We start from the raw sequence: 20,109 nt of genomic DNA, 5'->3' as shown, positions 1-20,109 counted from the left end.
ATAAAGACGTCGTGTATTCCACTTTAAATGTGATGAATAAACATTTCTCACATTAGTGATTATTAATTCACTTATTACGATATATCCTTAAAAAATTAGACTGCATGTGATGATGAAAAACTGGATAATTTAATAAACAAGTAACGGCATGAATCCTCAATGTTTTGATATCAAAAAGTGTTGGACAAAGATGAGTCGAAAAACATGGTCGGTAATAATAGAGTCCATCCATTATTTGAATGAGTTGAAAAATAACACTTGTTATGCCAAAAGTTGTTGGGAAAGACGAGCACACAATCAAAGAGTCCGACAGGGTAGCAGCGGAAAATACCCAAGACTAAATTTTTCCTTTCAACTTGAACCAAGAGGAGACAAGCAAACCAAGCAAAACAAAGTAATGTGGCAGCAAATGAATTACCACACAAATGCGATAGGGCAAGAATAAAGGCAATCACACAAGACACCAAATTTACGTGGAAAATCCTTCGGTGTGAAAAGCAAAAAATCACGGTCCCAAACCTCCACTGTAATCACCAAAGAGTTACAATATTTTCCTCCAAAATGGCCACAAAACAAGTGTCAAACAACAAGAAACAATACATAAACCACAGCACCAAACACTAGAAAAATAAAGGAGTGAAAGCACAAAAAATGCAGCTACTGTTCGGGAATAAAAAACAGGAGTTACAGGCCACCAAATCAAGCTCTGTTAGTTCCTAACCAAATATTGAGATGAGAGGAACAAGCAGTCCAAAAATCAGCTCAATCGGACAAGAAACGAAACGGGAATCGCAATTTGAAGTTGACAGCTATGGCTGAAATTTAGGTGTGAAAATCTGCTTTATTTTTCTCTCTTTGGCTGCTGAAAACTCTCTTTTTGTGATGGTGAATAAGACCTAAAAAAATCAATATATATACCCCGTAGAAATGGGTCTATGGGTAAAAGTGGGTTGGTTCAAATTGAGCTTCATTTATCCACATGGAAAGGGAAAAAGACCCAATAATCCAATAATTCTCCCTCTCCCCACTATGTGGAGGAGACCATCATCCTGGAGATCATGCAATAATCTTCAAACTTCCCTCCTGGCAAAGCTTTAGTCATCATGTCGGAACCATTATCATCCGTATGAATCTTCTTAAGTTCAAGCAACTTAGAATCCAACACATCCCGAATCTAATGGTATATCACATCAATGTGTTTAGACCGACCATGAAATATAGAATTCTTGCCAAGATGTATGGCACTTTGACTGTCGCAATAAAGCACATACCTCTCTTGAGCACAACCAAGTTCCCTTAAGAATCTCTTCAACCGAAGCAATTCTTTACAAGCTTCAACGACAGCAATAAATTCAGCTTCTGTAGTAGATAGAGCAACACATTTTTGCAACCTAAATTGCCAAAACACAGCTCCCCCTGCAAAAGTAACCAAATACACTGAAGTAAACTTGCGAGTATCAACATCACCAGCCATATCTGAATCAGTATAACCACAAAAAATAGGCTTCCCTGTATCAAAACACGAACTCAGACTAGAAGTACCACAAAGATATCTCATAATCCACTTCACAGCATTCCAATGTTCTCTTCCCGGATTAGAAAGAAAACGACTAAAAACACCAACAGCATGAGCAATATCCGATCTTGTGCAAACCATTGCATACATCAAACTACCAAAAGCTGAAGCATAAGGACATTTCTTCATATCTTCCTTCTCATCATCACTGGAAGGACACTGCTTCATGCCTAACTTGAAGTGCATAGCTAAAGGTGTACTGACAACCTTAGCTTTGTCTATGTTAAACCTTCGAAGTACTTTCTGAATATACTTCTCTTGTGATAACCACAACTTCTTGGCCTTTATGTCACGGACAATTTACATACCAAGAATCTTCTTTGCTGGTCCTAAGTCTTTCATAGAAAAAGACTTACTCAACTCTTGCTTCAACTTTTGAATCCTGCAAGCATTATGACTAACAACAAATATGTCATCAACATAAAGCAACACAATAATAAAGTCACCATCAGAGAATTTTTGCACAAAAACACAATGGTCTGAAGTAGTCTTCTTGAAGCCCTGCTGACTCATAAAGGAACCAAACTTCTTGTATCACTGCCTAGGAGCTTGTTTCAAACCATACAAGCTCTTCTTCAATTTGCAAACATAATTCTCTCTTTCCTTGACTTCAAAATCTTCGGGTTACTTCATATAAATTTCTTCATCGAAGTCACCATGGAGAAAAGCAGTTTTAATACCCATTTGCTCAACCTTTAAATCTAGACTTGCAACTAAGCGTAGAACACACGAATGGATGACATTTTTACAACCAAAGAAAATATCTCATCAAAATCAACTCCCTTTTTCTGGTTAAATCCATTCACAACCAATCTAGCTTTGTACCGTAGAATTGGATTACCATCTTCATGCTTTACCCGAAAAACCCATCTATTTTTCAAAGCTTTTTTGTCTTTAGGCAGCTTAACCAAATCAAAGGTATGATTATCATGCAAAGATTTAATTTCATCTTCCATAGCATCAAACCACTTTTATTTTTCTTCACTTTCCATGACCTCATCAAGACTCTCAGATTCTCCTCCTTCAGTCAAGAGTACATACTCACTAGGAGAATAACGAGATGAAGGTATTCTCTTTCTTATAGATCGTCTGAGAGAACTCGCTAGAGCATCAACAACTTCTTGCAGGTCATTCTGAACATGATCATCATCTTCATTATCAACTTGATTTTCATCATCATGAAGATTTTCTTCAGGAGCAGTAAAGAACTGGATCAACATCAACTAGGCTCTCACTACTCTGAGAATCAACCTTCTCAGCTTTGTCAAAATATTCAATTGTTTGGTCTTCAAAGAACACAACATCGCGACTTCTAATAAGTTTTTTCTCAACTGGATCATAGAAACGATAGCCAAATTCATCTTGACCATAACCAATGAAGATACACTGTCCAGTTTTAACATCCAACTTTGACCTTTCATCCTTAGGAAAATGAACAAAAGATTTACATCCAAAAACTCTAAGATAATCATAAGAAACATTCTTACCAGACCAAACTCTGTCAGGGACATCACCATTCAAAGCAACAATAGGAGATAAATTGATAACATAAACAACCGTATTAAGTGTTTCTGCCCAAAAGGAATCTGGCAGTTTAGCATCTGAAAGCATACATCTAACCCTCTCAATTAGTGTTTTGTTCATCCTCTCTGCTAAGCCATTCAACTGAGGAGTCTTTGGAGGAGTTTTCTGATGCCGAATACCCTGCTCTCTGCAATATCTATCAAAAATACCAATATACTTACCACCATTATTTGAACAGATGCATTTCAATTTCTTCCCTGTCTGTCTTTCAACTAAGGCCTGAAAATTCTTGAACACATCAAGTACTTGATCCTTGGACTTCAAAGGAAATACCCAGAGTTTGCGAGAATGATCATCAATAAAAGTCACAAAGTAAATTGCACCACCATGAGACCTTACTTTAAAAGGACCGCACAAATCAGAATGCACCAACTCCAGCAAATCGAACTTTCTTGAAAGTGGATAACTCTGAAAAGAAACTCTTTTCTGTTTACTGGCTAAGCAATGAACACACTTCTTCAACTTTGCTTGTTTTACTCCAGAAAGAAATTTTTTCTTAGCCAAACTATCAATCCCCTTCTCACTTATATGACTCAACCTTCTATGCCACAACTCTGATGAAGTAGCATTCTTTACCAAGTTTATCAAGCCTCTAGAAGTAGATCCCTGAAATACGTACAAGTTAGACAACTTGTCACCTCGAGCCACAATCATCGAACCTCTAGTAAGCTTTCACTCGCCAGCACCAAGGGTATTAACATAACCCTCATCATCAAGACTTCCTACAAAAATCAAATTCAGGCGAACATCTAGAGCATGCTTGACATCATTGAGAACTAGTTTGGAACTATTATTACTTTTCAAACAAATCGTGCCAATGCCAAGTACTTTAACTCCATCATTATTGCCCATTTTCAACATCCCAAAATTACCTGGAGTATAAGAAAAAAATAATTCCTTCTTTAACGTAACATGAGATGTAGCACCAGAATCCACAAACCAGCTAGACTCATCTCAAACAAGATTAATGACATTCTCACCACAAGCAACAAGAAGATCATCATTAGCAACAATAACAACACGATTTTCATTATCGCTTTTTTTCTTTTGCCGTCTTATATCTCTCTTATGCTTGTAACAATATTTTATGATATGCTCCTTTTTGTTGCAATAGTCATATGTAACATTCTTGAATTTAGACCTTGACTTGCTTTTACTTTTATCTGTATCATTTGAATCTCTGGATTTATTTCTCTCCCTCTCTTCAGTAACCAAAATATCAGAGTGTGAAGATGAAGAAGATGAGGCCTGAGATCTTCTTCTCATCTCTTCATTCAAGACACCACTTTTAATATATTTCATAGTTACAATACCATCGGGAGCAGAATTAGTCAAAGAAAATCGAATATTTTCTCAAGAGTCAGGTAGAGTATTAAGAAGCCAAAGTCCCTGAATTTCTTCATCGAACTTTACACCCATTCCGGACAGCTGGTCAAGGACACCCTGAAAATCATTAATATGATAAGAAATGGAACTGCCTCTTTATACCTAATATTCATCAATTGCTTAAGCAGGAACAACTTGTTATTGCCAGTCTTCGAAGCATAAAGTGTCTCGAGCTTGTCCCACAAACTTTTAGCATATGTCTCATTCACAATATGATTTCTAACATTATCTTCAACCCATTATCTGATATAGCCACAAACCTGTAAGTGCTCAAATTCTCAATCCTCATCTGTCATGGATTCAGGTTTAGTAGATGCAAACACAGGTGGATGCATTTTCTTGACAAATAGAAGATCTTTCATCTTGTCTTTCCAAGTATGATAGTTACTACAATTCAAACACACCATCTTGCTCAGATTTGCCTCCATCATTCAAATCTACAATCAACAACAACCAACGCTCTGATACCACTTGTTAGGAAAGACGGGCACACAATCAAAGAGCCCAACAGGGTAGCAGCGGAAAATACCCAAGACTAAACTTTCCTTTTCAACTTGAACCAAGAGGAGACAAGCAAACCAAACAAAACAAAGTAATATGACAGCAAATGAATTACCACACAAATGCGATAGGGCAAGAATAAAGGCAATCACACAAGACACCAAATTTACGTGGAAAATCCTTCGGTGTGAAGAGCAAAAAATCACGGTCCCAAACCTCCACTATAATCACCAAAGAGTTACAATATTGTCCTCCAAAATGGCCACAAAACAAGTGCCAAACAACAAGAAACAATACATAAACCACAGCACCAAACACTAGAGAAATAAAGGAGTGAAAGCACAAAAAACACAGCTACTATACGGGAATGAAAAACAGGAGTTACAGGCCACCAAATCAAGCTCTTTTAGTTCCTAACCAAATATTGACATGAGAGGAACAAACAGTCCAAAAATCAGCTCAATCGGACAAGAAACGAAACGGGAATCGCAATTTGAAGTTGACAGCTGTGGCTGAAATTTAGGTGCAAAAATCAGCTTTGTTTTTCTGTCTTTGACTGCTGAAAACTCTCTTTTTGTGATGGTGAATAAGACTTAAAAAGATCAATATATATGCCCCATAGTAATGGGTCTATGTGCAAAAATAGGTTGGTCCAAATTGGACTTCATTTATCCACGTAGGAAAGAAAAAAACTAACCCAACAAAAGTAACCACTAGTCATATTGTTAATTGTCATAGTCAGCCAATGAAAAACGTGTAATACTGATACACAAAGGAAAGAGAATTGTTCAAAAGAAAAAAGAAGGGACTAACCCGAAGTCGTATTATTCATGTTCACTTTCAATATCCACATGCATGCAAGATTGCAAGTCAAGGCAAAATTTACAGGTAGGCGGTAGCTTTAAAAAAAGGGACTCAAAAGGAACTTCCAAACTGGGCTATAACTCAAATACACACATTGGAAAGTTATATACAATTATTCATGAAAGAAATTTTTTACATTACTAAGTCCATCAAAATAATATCTACTTGCAGATAAATTTTTTAAAAATATGCGATTTAATTTATAATCTTGAAAATAAAATGTATTCCTGTCACATACAACAGATAAAGACGATACGATGATGTTGCAAATTTTCTTATATGAAAAGTTCATATATAACTTAAAACCCAATGATTCTTTCTAAGAAAAGTGTAGTGAAGGAAAATGTTTTGGCCGTGCCGAGAATTAAAACAACTCCTAAACGACGCATTAAAAGCTGGCATTATTGTTATTTTTATATACGATGGTCGTGCACCGTGCACGTACCTCGAATATACATTTTATCGAACACTTGCTATCTCTTTTTTTTTTTTTTTTCCGGTTTTTCATCAGGTGTTTGGTATCCGCATTGGAGCCCGACTAATCCGGATTCGCGCCGGGTAGGGCCCCATTCGGGGGTTAGCGCTCCCAACAGAGTTTTTCTCTATGCCCAGAATCGAACCCTTAACCTCTGGTTAAGGGTAGAGTTGCCCCATCCGCTGCAGCACAACCCATCTTGGTAACACTTGCTATCTCTACTGGAACATATCATATAACTCTGCCATCAAATAAATTCAAGATTACTCCATTATTATGTTATTAATATCTGCATGCCATCAAATAAATTCAAAATTACTCCATTATTATGTTATTAGTTAAGGTCTAAGGCTTTAAAATAGTAAAAGCTAGATAATGACATTCACTATCTAATTCAAGTTGAAGGTTAACCGTGTTTCCACATATAATTAAATTTAATCATATGTCCAAGATGGACCGCATTTGCATGCATGTGGCCGAAACAATGAATAAGTTTTGTTTATTCCTTAATTTCCACAAACAATTTCTCTAATATTTGAACTTGGCAGATGAACTGAACGTCGTCTGAAAATTCATCGATTCGTGTCAAACATAGCTTAGAACATTGACTTGGAGAATCTCTTACAAATTGATACACCTTCCATCCGATTTTATGTCGATTTAATTTTGAGATTCCAGTTTTTTTTTAATCGTAATATTAAATATTTTTAAATTATTAATTATTATAATAACTTATAATACTTTTTATGCTAGTTTCCAAATATCAGGGGCGGCTCTACTTTACAAAAAAAGTAGGAGGCCGCCCCCAAATTTGAGGGGCTCATTTTTTACGATACTATATTATAGATTTTTTCTTAAAAAAATTAAATACTACTATTATAAAAAAAATTAATTTTTTTATATAAAAGAAAAGAATTATTAGAAGTTTATATATATATATCTAGCGTATTATGTCTCAAGAAAGATTAAATGCATTAATTATATTATTAATTACTTAAAAAAGAATAATTAGAAAATTCGATTATATAATTTTGAAAATAGAGTTAATAAAAAAAATTTATTTTTTCTTAAAAATTTAAGGCCTCCGTTTGATTTTCGTCTTAGGCCACCAATATGCTTGAGCCACCCTGCCAAATATATATGTAAATTTTATTTTAAAAAACCTAAAGATTTTATGTCCAAATTCATGGTCAAAATTACTAAAAGGTTTGACTCTCGAAATTCATGTCACATAAATTGAGACAGTAGGAGTACTAAATGATTTTGCCTATTATTTTAATTGCAGGTTTTCCCTATAAATATGATGCGTTCATAGCTTAATCCAACAACTCGCAATAATCTCTACAAATACAACTTCTGGAAGTGTTTTTTGGTATATTACCTCCATCCTACCATCTCTATATAGTTACGTTGGAGCTTAATTAGAGGTAGTTGAATGTATCTTATTTATTTTTTGGGTTTCTATTACTACTTTTTATTTTTATTATTCATGCGTACTCTAATTTTGAGCATTGCTATGATAGAAAGAGTGAATTTGTTGCCATGGAAACCGTGGAAAAGGAAATATTTCTACCTTGGCTGGTGATATATTTTCTTGTTTGTTATTCAGGTCTGTAATTAAGCCTAGCTTATTTAATAATTAAAGATTATTTAAAATCTATGATATAAATATCAACTTTCTATTTTCGTATCTTTCTCCTTTGTAGGGCTTGAAGTTTATGGTGAAGACTACGATTATGGTTTCACATCTGAGGCAAGCTACCCCAAATGCAATTTTTATATAATATATTAGGATTTTAATTCCATAATTTCTATATAGGATATTAGGATTTCAAATTACATACATCGCTAGTAAAATATTTTAGAATGTAAGTTTTGTGCATCGTCAGTGGACAAAATATTCTATACTATCAGGTAAACTTTACTTGCTACTGTAGATAACTTAATTATTCTTTTTCGGAAAAGGGCCTAAAATGCCCTTTAACTATGTAAAATGGTGCAAAAATCCCCCCGTTTACCTATTGGGCCTAAAATGCCCTTGATGTCTGCCTATTGGATCTAAAATGTCCTTTCCGCTATCTATTGGGGCTATTTTGTCCTTTTATTTAAAAAAAATATTATATAATACCACAACTTATCTTTATTAAACTACATAAAATTTCTATCATTTTTATTAATATTAACGAAATAAATAGTGCACAATATCAATTTTTTGTCATTCTAAATTGATCTGATAAATAAAAAGAAAAATAATATAAATAGCCATTTTAAAAAATTATTACATATACATAGCCGTATTAGTTGGTTATCAAATATAGCATATAAAATATTTACTTTTATAACAGATTCTAATATAAAGAAAAATAATTATACATTAAATTTTCATATTTCTTATTTATTACCTATTTTTATGGACGCCTTTGTTCATTCATTTTTATATACTATATCAAAATTTTATGTTTTGCATTTTTATTGTTTGCTTTCACGATGCCTCGATAAAAATATATGATATATTTATTTCATAACAATTCATGATATATTTAAATATTATACAAATTATATTTATATCATAAAAATACATGATATATTTATACCATATAAATTATATTTATAACATAAACATACATGGTATTTTAGATATAAAAAATTTATACCATCTAATACTGAAAATATATATTTCTATTTAATAAATAATTTTTAACAAGAAAAGTATTTCCGACATAATGGATATACCATGAATATTTATTCCATAAATTATATGAAAAATAATGGAATACTTAATTCATTTAAAAATATTTGAATCTTAAATATAAGAGAGAAAAATATTTGAAAGCAGGGATTATCTTTTCCAATTTTAATTTGAAGATTGAAAATATATCTCTTAAATTAAGATGAATTTATAATTAGTTGTTGAATTAAATTAAGAATTATAATTATCTTTTCTGATTTTTTAAATGGCTATATATTTAAAAAAAAATTATTTTTTTAATATCGAAAAAGTACTATTATATATGTAATTAAGTTTTAAGGGTGACCTTTCATGTAATTTACCTAAATAAAAGGATAAAATAGGTCTAATAGGTAGATGAAAGGGCGTTTTTGACCCAATAGGTAGGTGAGAAGGTCATTCTAGGCTTAATAGGTAAACGGAAAAGACATTTTAGGTCCAATAGGTAGACGGGGGCATTTTTACACCATTTTACGTAGTTGAAGGGCATTTTAGGTCCTTTTCCATTTTTTTTTAAAATTTTTATCTAAATAATTGGCTAACCTGCAATAGCAGGTCAAGTTAACTGATAGTGTAGAATATTTTGTACACTGACCGTGCACAGAATATAAAATATTTATTTTATAGTATTGGTGTAGTTAACGTGCTGTATCAGGTAACTCGCTCAATTATGTAATACAAATATTAATACAATACCATATGTATATGCTTCCAGTGTTTGGCAGATCCCTCAAGTGCTCAATACAATGGAGGAATAGTTGTGAATTCAAACTTCAATGAGGGACTCCATGGCTGGAGAAAATCTGGATTTGCAAACATGACCACTAGGATATCCAACACTACAAATAACACTTTCATTGTGGCTGCTAACAGAAAAGGACCCCTTCATGGTTTTACCCAAAAATATTTCTTGAAAAAAGATACTTATTACGTCACTTCAGGTACTACAATTATTTTTTTTCATTTAATTTATTATCTTCTCATTGAAGGGTTCCATGTGAATTGTAGATCACGTGGAAACAGCCTCTTGTAGATATGCAGGGTAAAACTGTGTATAACAAGTCCTTGTGGTTCGGTCGTTCCCCAAACCTCGTGCATAGTGAAAGTTTTAGTGCACTGACGGCTCTTTTTAAATTTATCTTCACGTAGTAACTCCTATGTCAAATATTAATGTAATTGTCTTGACAAATTGATTTTGATACAGTAATATTTGATGTTCTAACCTAGTCCTTGCTGCTTCAAATAGTAGTGTGTGTTAATTATGTAAGAGTTGGCGTGTTGTGCATTGAATCATTGTTTAGCCTCTTTTGACTCAACCAATCTCAGCCCAAGTAATTATTGGACTAGTCAATAACTCAGTTCATTTATTAACTTAATTTATAATTGGATCCACCCATTTGACAGTACTCTTACTTGCAGCTTGGGTGCAAGTGAGCCATGTAGATGGAATTTTAGATGCTCATGTGGCTCTAGTCCTCAGAGGCCCATTTGGGATTCAACGTGCTGGATGGGCTGTTGCTCGTTCTGGCTGCTGGTCTATGCTAAAAGGTGGCTTAATACTAAATACTTCAGGTCATGTGGACCTATATTTTGAGGTGATTTATTTTACCTTTTTTATTAAAAAAATATAAATACTACTGTACAAAAGAATCAACACATTATATATGATTCCTGGTTGTCCAATTGAACTTGTTTAATTATTTTCACTTTTGTCTATTTCTAGGCCAACAATACAGCCATTGAGTTATGGGCAGACAGCATATCAGTAAAACCATTTTCTCAAGAGGAGTGGAAATTTCATCAACACCAAAGTACTGAGAAGGTAAATTAAATGACTAGTAAATACTTACATATGGGTGTCACTGAACCATCGAATTGAAATTAAATGCTCGATAACATAATCAAGGGCTGACCTAGTTTAGAAGTTATGAGTTCACGTGAATTCAATAGCTTTTGCTCAAACTCTATATGCGTATTAAAAAAATCACTTATAATATGTTGATGTATAGGTACGTAAAGCTAAAGTGAAAATCCAAGCAGTCGATTCTCAAGGCCAACCATTACCAAACGCAACGGTCTCCCTGGCGCAACAAAGGAACAATTTTCCATTTGGCAATGCAGTAAGCCAACACATCCTCAGCAACAAAGCCTATCAAGATTGGTTTACATCACGATTCAGGTACACGGTTTTCGAGAACGAAATGAAGTGGTATACCAATGAGAAAATCCAAGGCCAACAGGACTACAATGTGGCGGATGCCATGCTTAGGCTTGTCCAAAAACATAACATTCAAGTCCGCGGTCACAACGTTTTTTGGAACAATCCTCAAAACATGCCCTCGTGGGCGCGTTATCTTTCACCAGCACAGCTCTCTTCAGCTGCATCAAGAAGGATAAATTCAGTGATGAATCGATACTTAGGCCAACTTATTCACTGGGATGTTGTGAACGAGAATGTCCACTTTTCATTTTTAGAGGATATGCTAGGGAAAAATGCATCTGCTGTTTATTACAACAAGGCTAATGAAATTGATAGCAATGCAATACCATTCTTGAATGATTTCAATACAATTGAACATGGATTTGATGGAACTTCAAATCCAGCAAAATATTTGGAAAAAATTCGGGATCTTCGATCCCACGGATATAGTGGACCGTTAGGAATTGGTCTGCAGGGGCATTTTGTCAAACCAAATTTACCTTATATAAGATCATCTCTTGATATGCTTGCTTCAGCTGGATTGCCAATTTGGATCACAGAGTTAGATGTTGCAAACACCACCAATCAGGTAATCTTTAAGTCTTTTACACATATAACAGGTTGAATTCTACGTTTACTTTTCCTAGCCGATATACATATATTATACACCGCTATATATATTCAGTAACGACATTTTAAATTGGATAGGAAGTATATTTGGAAGAGATCATAAGGGAAGTCCATGCACATCCAGGAGTGAAAGGAATAATGATGTGGGCACCATGGGGTCCTAAAGGATGTTATAGAATGTGTTTGACTGATAACAATTTCAAGAATTTGGCTACTGGAAATGTTGTTGATAGGATCCTTAAAGAATGGAGTCATTGGGGATTTTCTGGTATCACAAATGAAAATGGTTTATTTGAAACTTCACTTTTTCATGGAGATTATGAAGTTGAAATCAATCATCCTGAAAAACAAACATATGTCTCCACAGCTCAGAAAGTTAAGGTGGCTGCACAAAAGGATGGAGCAGGAAAATTTTCACATTACACAATTTTTGTTTGATTTAATTACTCCCAATTAAGTTAGTTAATTTCTTATTGATTGTGGTTCTAATAGATAAATTTGTCGCACAAGTTTGTTATTGAAAAGGAAAAATAAGGAGTTATTTAACTTTAGTTTCAGGGGAGTACTTCAAATATGACTATGATTTTGAATTGGTGTATTTAGTTTTTAGTTAAGCGTATTTTTACCTTCAGTTGATTTATATGTGCAATTTTGGACCCCTCAACTTGAATTCTTATAAACTTGAAAAATTATTAAGTGCTAAAATTATTTAATTATCAATGTATTATGTCATGTTTGTCTATTACACCTTATTTGATATTTCTCGTATATAAGGGATCAAAGGAAATATATTTCAATTAATTGAAAGTTAGATGTGCTTAGCCAAATATTATAAGAATCATAAAAAAAATAAAGAGTTAATACATAAAAATGACCCTAAACTTAACACCAAATTATAACTTTGACCTGAAACTTTGACAATGCACAAATATGACCTTTAGCTATTCAAAACTACACAAATATGACCTTTAAATGACTCTTCACTATTATTTTTTCATTATTTTTGGCTCAACGATGAAAATGACATCTAATTTCTTTTATCATTGTAAAAAAGAGCAATATTGAAGATTTATTAATTAGGCAGGTCAGCCTCATATGAAATATGTATATATATTATAAAGCAGGGGACGAATTTAAGTTATATAATATATCTAAATATTATTTATTTAACTATTAAATTAAAGATGAAACTATACCAATAATAAAAAATTATAGTTTTAATAAAATGTTATTAAATTAATGTTATTAAGGATAGTACTAGTAGTATATTAAATTAACGTTATCAAATTAACGTATTAAAATGTTATTAAATTAACGTTATTAAATCAACGAGGGGTGGACCTATGTGGTTGCCATGGGGTTCACCCGAACCCCCTCGGTAAAAAAATTACGTTGTATATATATAAGATAGAAAATGTATATTTATGTACGTATATTAATGTTGAACCACATGAAACAAGACACTTAGACAACCCAGTGGTATTATTTGCTCTTCTTGGGCGCTTCCTTTAGCCTACTGTGCGGGTTCGATCCCTGCTAATGGCTGTTATTTTTTTAATTAAAAAAAAGTTAGGTGTTGCTGCTATAGAAATAAATAAAATAATAATAATATTTTTTTAAAATTAAAAAAAAAGTTAGGTGCTGCTACTATAGAAATAAATAAATAAATAAATAATACTAATAATAATAATAAAAAACGACGTCGTTTTAACACAAAAAGCAAAACTTTGACAGTGCACAGATATGACCTTTAACTATTCAAAACTGCACAAATATGACCTCTCTTCAAGTCAGCCCTTTTAACGACGTAGCACCGTGTGATTGGATTACCTTTCCACGTAGGCGCGAGTGAGACTCACACATAGGGTTGCAAAATCGAAGGTCATATTTGTTCAGATTTTGAATAGTTAAAACTCCTATTTGTGCACTATCAAAGTTTAAGAGCAAAGTTATAATTTGGTGTCAAGTGTAGGGTCATTTTTATGTATTAACTCAAAAATAAAATTATCCGTACTTATGGAACCAAAAGTGGAATGATTCATTATTTTCCCATATAGAATTGGATTTTTTTAATAATATTATGATAGTTGTGTTTTTAACTTCTAATTTTACAAAATGAAGCATTAAATTGCTTTAGGCAGCACATAATATGCGTACGCGATTCTTAAAATGGTGAGAAAATCCACTATAATTTGGCCAAATTCCTTTATAAATACTTTCCTTCGTTCAATAATATTTGTTCACTATTAACTTGACACACACTTTAAGACCAATAATAATATGAATAATTTTACTATATCACCCTTTGAATATAATAAATTTAACGAAAAAAATACGAATATACCCCTGAACTTTGATAAATGGTACAGATATACCCTCCGTCATACTTTTGTGACACGTTAAAAAAAGGCAAATGAACAAGATTGTAACACGTGTCCTGCCGTTAGTGAGAAAGTTATATATGTACCTTTTCATTAACGGGAAGGGTATATTTGTGCCTAAAGTATGACGGAGGGTATATTTGTATCATTTATCAAAGTTCAGGGGTACATATGTACCTTTTCATTAACAACAAGAGTATATTTATAGCTAAAGTATGACGAAAGGTATATCTGTACCATTTATTAAAGTTCAGGGGTATATTCGTACCTTTTCATTAACGGCAAATGTATATTTATACCTAAATTATGACGGAGGGTATATCTGTACCATTTATTAAAGTTCAAGAATATATTCGTACATTTTTCATAAATTTAATGCTTTCAAAAATCTATTGAATAATGAATAGTATTTAATACCAATGATAAAATGGGCATACATGGATAAAATATTCATTATCTTTTCAAACTAAACAAATATGACATCTATTTTTAATATACTCAATAAATAAAAATATATTTAGCATATTTTTACATAATTATAGTTGGGACTAATAAGCTGGATCAAATATGTTTTCATATAATCGAACAGGTCCAAATATACCATCATTAGTCTTGTAATTATGCTTTGTAAAATTTTCTTGAAATAACAGCATTTTTTGGCTCAAGTAAGTAATATGAGAGGCATGATTGAACCAAACTATATTGAATTTCGCATACTTTAGAAGTATTTCTTTTAATCATTTTCCGTTTAAAAAATATTAATAGCGAATCACATTGTGTAAGTGTAAAATTGATACCTTTATTCAATATTCGGAAAAAAACATATTATCTGGTCATCTAGAAACACCCATAGGTAAAGAAGAATGAAATAGGAAAAAAATGAAATGAAACTTTCGTTTAGGAGAGATTTCTACATTTTTTTATTTTGAAAAATGTGATTAGATAAAGTTTGGATTAAAATTGAATATGTATTTGGCGATAGTATTTTTCAAAAAAATTTCACAGTTTTTTTTAGAAAAAACATGATTTATACTTTATAATTTAATTCTAAAACTATCAAGAAAATCATAGGAAACAAACATGCTTGTTAATTTCAAATTAGGCAGAACTTTCACTGGTGGTATTCATTATCACAAATCATAATCATATATACAAATAAGTTTGACAAAAATTTATTAATTTTGTTATGATAGGATTTTTATATAACAACTTCTAATAACATAATTACTAGCGATTACAATGGATCAAATTACAATAAGTTATAAAGTTCTGTCGATGCAAAATAATAGTAATAATAATAACATTAGTAACTATAAAAGTTTTATAAAATACAAAAGTTTGAAATAAATTTAAGATATGTCAATGGTTATATCTTAAAGCCAAAAAGATGTTTGAAGCAGATTTAGAAAAAAAACGCTTTCAAAATTTATGATTGTGGAACTAAATATAGATACGTCATATACCTTAAAGGCTTAAACAATCCATTCTTCTTTATTGTTTCAATATAGAAAAATATTTAAGGTTTTCCATTTCCTAAAAAGTTGGTGGTGAAAATAGTAATAGTAATTGCTACGATCTGGTCTATTTGGTACAAAAGTTAAAGCATAATCGTCTTACAACATATCTCAACCAAAATCGTAAAATCTTTAATTTTAGAATCTCATAACTGATTCTCATCCTAAATCAATATAATCCTTATACGCTTACACTATAAATGCCATTGATGTGGAACACTTCCATGCATATTATTACTTGCATTTACACAATCTCAAAGTAAGTATAGTAAGTATATACTTTATAAATCATTTTTAGTTCTCTAGATTACTTTCTCTGTTTGAAGAGTTGCATAGAGAATCTTTTTACTAGCTCAACTGATGTTTATGTCATTACTTGCATTAAATTGTTTGATTTAGTTTAAATATTAAATTTGTATCACTCTTTCTTTTTCTCATAGTAATTGTGTGTTTGTAAATGCAGATTCTTTGCTATGGACATCATGAAAAGAGAAAATCTTGCTCTAGTGTTATATTATTTACTGCTTGTTTCCACAGGTTTGAATCTTTTAGCTTTTCAATTCTTTCACATTTGGTTGGTCAAATATATTTTTTAAAAAAATAAAATAAAAAAATTACATACATTAATGTAAGAGTTAATTGTTATATATTTGGCAGGTTTTGAAGTTTATGCACAAGGCCAAGACTATGATTACAGTTATACAGCCGAGGCATAACTCCTTATTTTTTGCTCTTAATCATTTGAATGAATAGGAAATGTACTTTGGTTGGTTAATTAATTATTGATCATTTGGCATGGTTTTCTTAATTTGTGTTCGCAGTGTTTGAAAAATCCTCTTAAGCCACAGTATGAAGGAGGGATAGTGGTCAATCCAGAACTTAATGATGGATTAAATGGATGGACCATTCTGGGAGATGCTAAAATTGAGAACGTCGTTTCAAGTGATGGAAACAATTTCATTGTTGCCTCACACAGGAAAGGACCATATCATGGTTTGTCACAAGAGTTTCAATTGGAAAAAGACATAAACTACGTAGTTTCTGGTACTATCCTCGACCTATATACATGGGTTATACGTGATTATACATTAATGATAATATGAAATATACATTCGTATGGTTATTTTTTGTGTAAGGGTTGGCGAACAACTATTCAGATTAATTCTTCTATTATATATATTTAATTTCTAGGATGGCTACAAGTGAACCATGGTGATGATGCCAATGTAGCAGTCATATTCAAGACACAGAGTGGTTTTCAACATGCTGCTTGGGGCATTGCTAAATCTGGTTGTTGGTCCATGTTTAAGGGTGGCTTAACTGTTAATGCTTCTGGCCCTGCCCAACTCTATTTTGAGGTGATAAAAGACGTCGTTACCATTTTTGTTACCGATTAGCTTTTATCATATACAAATTTACATATAAATAACTTGATTACGTAAATATCGTTATTTATCCTCTATCTTTTCTTTTTTCCTTTTTTCAGACCAATGATCCGGCAGTTGACATATGGGTAGACAGTATCTCAGTGCAACCATTCAGCCAAGAAGAGTGGACGTCACATCAAAATCAAGCCATTGAAAAGGTACAAAATAGAACTTTTCAAGTTCGAAAAAGTTGTTACCTTAGTAAGATTTTTTCTTTTTCTGAAAAAAAGACTAGACTAATTTTAGTGTAGTATTATGTAGGTCCGGAAAAGCAAAGTGGCAATCCAAGTGGTTGACTCACAAGGCAAGCCTTTACCTAATGCAACAATCTCGTTGATACAAGGAAGAGCCAATTTCCCATTTGGTGTTGCTATCAACAAAAACATCCTTAACAACAATGCTTACCAAAATTGGTTCTTTTCAAGATTCAAATTCACAGTATTTGAAGATGAAATGAAGTGGTACAGTACGGAGGTAAGTCAAGGCAAAATAGACTACTCAACTTGTGATGCAATGGTGAATTTATGCAAGAGCAAAGGTGTCAGTATCCGAGGCCAAAGTATACTTTGGGATGACCAAAAATTTCAGCCAAATTGGGTTCCCTCATTGTCCCCACAACAACTCTCTGCGGCTGCTGGAAAAAGGGTCGATTCTGTCGTCACTAAATATAGAGGCCAAGTTATTCATTGGGATGTTATGAATGAAAACATCCACTTCAATTTCTTCGAGAGTAAACTTGGTGCAAATGCATCTGCTACTTATTTTCGATTGACTTCAGATTTTGACAAGAAAACCCCTCTGTTCTTGAATGAGTACAACACGATAGAAGTGCCAGAAGATGGAGTATCATCACCAGCCAATTATCTTAACAAGATTAAACAATTAAGAGCAGGAGGTTACGGGGGCTCTCTTGGAATCGGATTGGAAGGACATTTTGCTGCTCCTAACCAGGCTTATATTAGGTCCGGACTCGATACAATGGCTTCTGCAAGATTGCCCATATGGATTACTGAGGTGGATGTTAGACCCAACCAAAATCAGGTACTTAATTCTCTCATAAAAATCAAAAACAAATCGAATATTTTAAGTCTGGTGAATACAATATATTTCCCATGATTGTTATAACATCTTTTGTTTGTTTTTGGCATCATAGGCACAAGTCTTGGATCAAGTAATAAAGGAGGTAGTTGCACACCCAGCTGTTCAAGGAGTAATAATTTGGTCGGCATGGAAACCAACTGGATGTTTCAGAATGTGTTTGACTGATAACAATTTCAAAAATCTACCAACCGGAGATGTCGTCGACAAAATTCGTGTGACGATGTCACACGAGGGCTTGGTTGGGACTACAAATGCCGAGGGTTACTTCGAGACTTCACTGTTTCATGGAGATTACAAAGCCATTGTCGCTCATCCTTCGATGGCGGATTCATCCTTTCACCACGATTTGACAGTGATGCCCATAGCTGAAAGTGATGAGAAATTATCATTAAGTTACAAATTTACTGCTGCTTAAGACTATTCAGGCCATAGAGATTATGTATATAGCGTAATGCAATTTCTTTCTTGGAGTGCATTTCAGTGTTTACAATAAGTATTATGATGAATACAAAAGTTCAATGAAAGCATGACTCATTTTCCATTACTATCAACATGTTAACGCAAAGTTATGTTACAAATCTCATTAAGCTGAACAAGGAGATACAAATTTTTTGAAATGTTAGTACATGGGGTGCTTAAAAGAATATTTGGTTTAAATAATGGTGGCAAAAATAATACCTAAAGTTGCCCTTAAATTTGACGTGTTTTATTCAAATCCCCTTTAAATTATACTTGGTCATAGACGATTACCCTGTACTTGTTTTTTTTTTTTTTTCATAATCTCAAACAAAAACTGGTCCTAATGGAGGAATTAGTTGTGAATCCAGACTTCAATGAGAGGGACTCAATAGCTGGAGAAAATTTTGATTTGCAAACATGGCTACTAGGATGTATACACATATATAGCACTTCCATTATCGAAACAACATCTCTACTTCACCTTTGAGTTAGTGGTATGGACGGTGGACACTCTGCCCTCCCCAAAGTCCAATTCGTGGAAATACACTAGGTTTGTTGTTGTAGTTGTATCTATTTCTAGGCCAACTATACAGCTAGCTATTGAGTAACTCCATTTTCTCAAGAGTGGAAGTTTCATCAACATCAAAGCGCTGAAAAAGGTAAATGAATAGAAATATATACTTATTTCTCCAATATCTTTTAGGTATGATGAATGCAAAAATAATTGGTCCAATACTTGTTATTTTAGAAAATCAAATATTGATTTCTTAATTTTATTTCACGACAGTTTTCACATAAAATTCGAGGCCAGCAGGAGTACTACAGTGCAGCGGATGCCAGCCTTGGGCTTGTTCGGCAACATACCATTCAAGTCCGAGGCCACAATGCTTTTAGGAACAATCTTCAGAACATGCCATTTAGGGCGTGTTACCTTTCACCAGCACATGATCTCTATTCAGTTGCATGGAGAAGGATAAATTTGGTGATGAACTGATACCTAGGTAGGCCAAGTTAGCTTGTTAATTGGGACGTTGTGAACAAAAACGTCCACTTTTCATTTTAATAGAATATTCAGAAAACATGCAACTCTTGTTTATTACAAGAAGGCTAATGAAATTGATAGCAGCGCAATTCCTTTTCTTTTAAGCGATTTTTATTCAATTGAATATGGATTTAATTGTACATATATTTTACTTCCATCGACTATTTTTACTTTAAGGAATTGGGTGAATGACGACAAGTTAGGTTGGTTTTCAATCTTTTTCTAACTATTGAATTTTGGA

The 20,109-nt window shown here is 32.9% G+C and overlaps 2 protein-coding genes across 2 annotated transcripts; both read left to right on the top strand.

Moving 5' to 3' along the window:
- The first annotated feature begins 7,718 nt into the window (after positions 1 to 7,718).
- On the top strand, positions 7,719 to 12,649 carry LOC107879940 (endo-1,4-beta-xylanase 5). Its single transcript, XM_016726864.2, has 8 exons — positions 7,719 to 7,813; positions 7,910 to 7,995; positions 8,093 to 8,139; positions 9,830 to 10,055; positions 10,534 to 10,709; positions 10,838 to 10,936; positions 11,124 to 11,903; positions 12,023 to 12,649. Exons 2-8 carry the CDS (start codon positions 7,929 to 7,931, stop codon positions 12,380 to 12,382), a joined length of 1,755 nt encoding a protein of 584 aa, XP_016582350.1. The 5' UTR covers positions 7,719 to 7,813; positions 7,910 to 7,928; the 3' UTR covers positions 12,383 to 12,649.
- Positions 12,650 to 16,039: 3,390 nt separating this feature from the next.
- LOC107879939 (endo-1,4-beta-xylanase 5-like) lies at positions 16,040 to 18,895 on the top strand. The gene is made up of 8 exons (XM_016726863.2): positions 16,040 to 16,098; positions 16,303 to 16,376; positions 16,497 to 16,549; positions 16,661 to 16,883; positions 17,031 to 17,197; positions 17,326 to 17,424; positions 17,528 to 18,307; positions 18,420 to 18,895. The coding sequence occupies exons 1-8, from the start codon at positions 16,040 to 16,042 to the stop codon at positions 18,780 to 18,782; spliced, it is 1,818 nt and encodes a 605-aa protein (XP_016582349.2). The 3' UTR covers positions 18,783 to 18,895.
- Positions 18,896 to 20,109: the final 1,214 nt, after the last annotated feature.

Source organism: Capsicum annuum, chromosome 8, assembly GCF_002878395.1.
Source record: "Capsicum annuum cultivar UCD-10X-F1 chromosome 8, UCD10Xv1.1, whole genome shotgun sequence".
Taxonomy (NCBI): Eukaryota; Viridiplantae; Streptophyta; class Magnoliopsida; order Solanales; family Solanaceae; genus Capsicum; species Capsicum annuum.
This window is presented reverse-complemented; position numbering and strand designations above follow the sequence as displayed.

Excerpts from the sequence above, each read along its gene's own strand:
- LOC107879940 (XM_016726864.2), top strand. The coding sequence starts at position 7,929 with ATGGAAACCGTGGAAAAGGAAATATTTCTACCTTGGCTGGTGATATAT. Across the intron at positions 10,056-10,533 it reads TACTTATTACGTCACTTCAG|CTTGGGTGCAAGTGAGCCAT; the intron begins GTACTACAATTA and ends TCTTACTTGCAG. Across the intron at positions 10,937-11,123 it reads AACACCAAAGTACTGAGAAG|GTACGTAAAGCTAAAGTGAA; the intron begins GTAAATTAAATG and ends GTTGATGTATAG.
- LOC107879939 (XM_016726863.2), top strand. The coding sequence starts at position 16,040 with ATGCCATTGATGTGGAACACTTCCATGCATATTATTACTTGCATTTAC. Across the intron at positions 16,099-16,302 it reads TGCATTTACACAATCTCAAA|ATTCTTTGCTATGGACATCA; the intron begins GTAAGTATAGTA and ends TTGTAAATGCAG. Across the intron at positions 16,884-17,030 it reads CATAAACTACGTAGTTTCTG|GATGGCTACAAGTGAACCAT; the intron begins GTACTATCCTCG and ends TTTAATTTCTAG.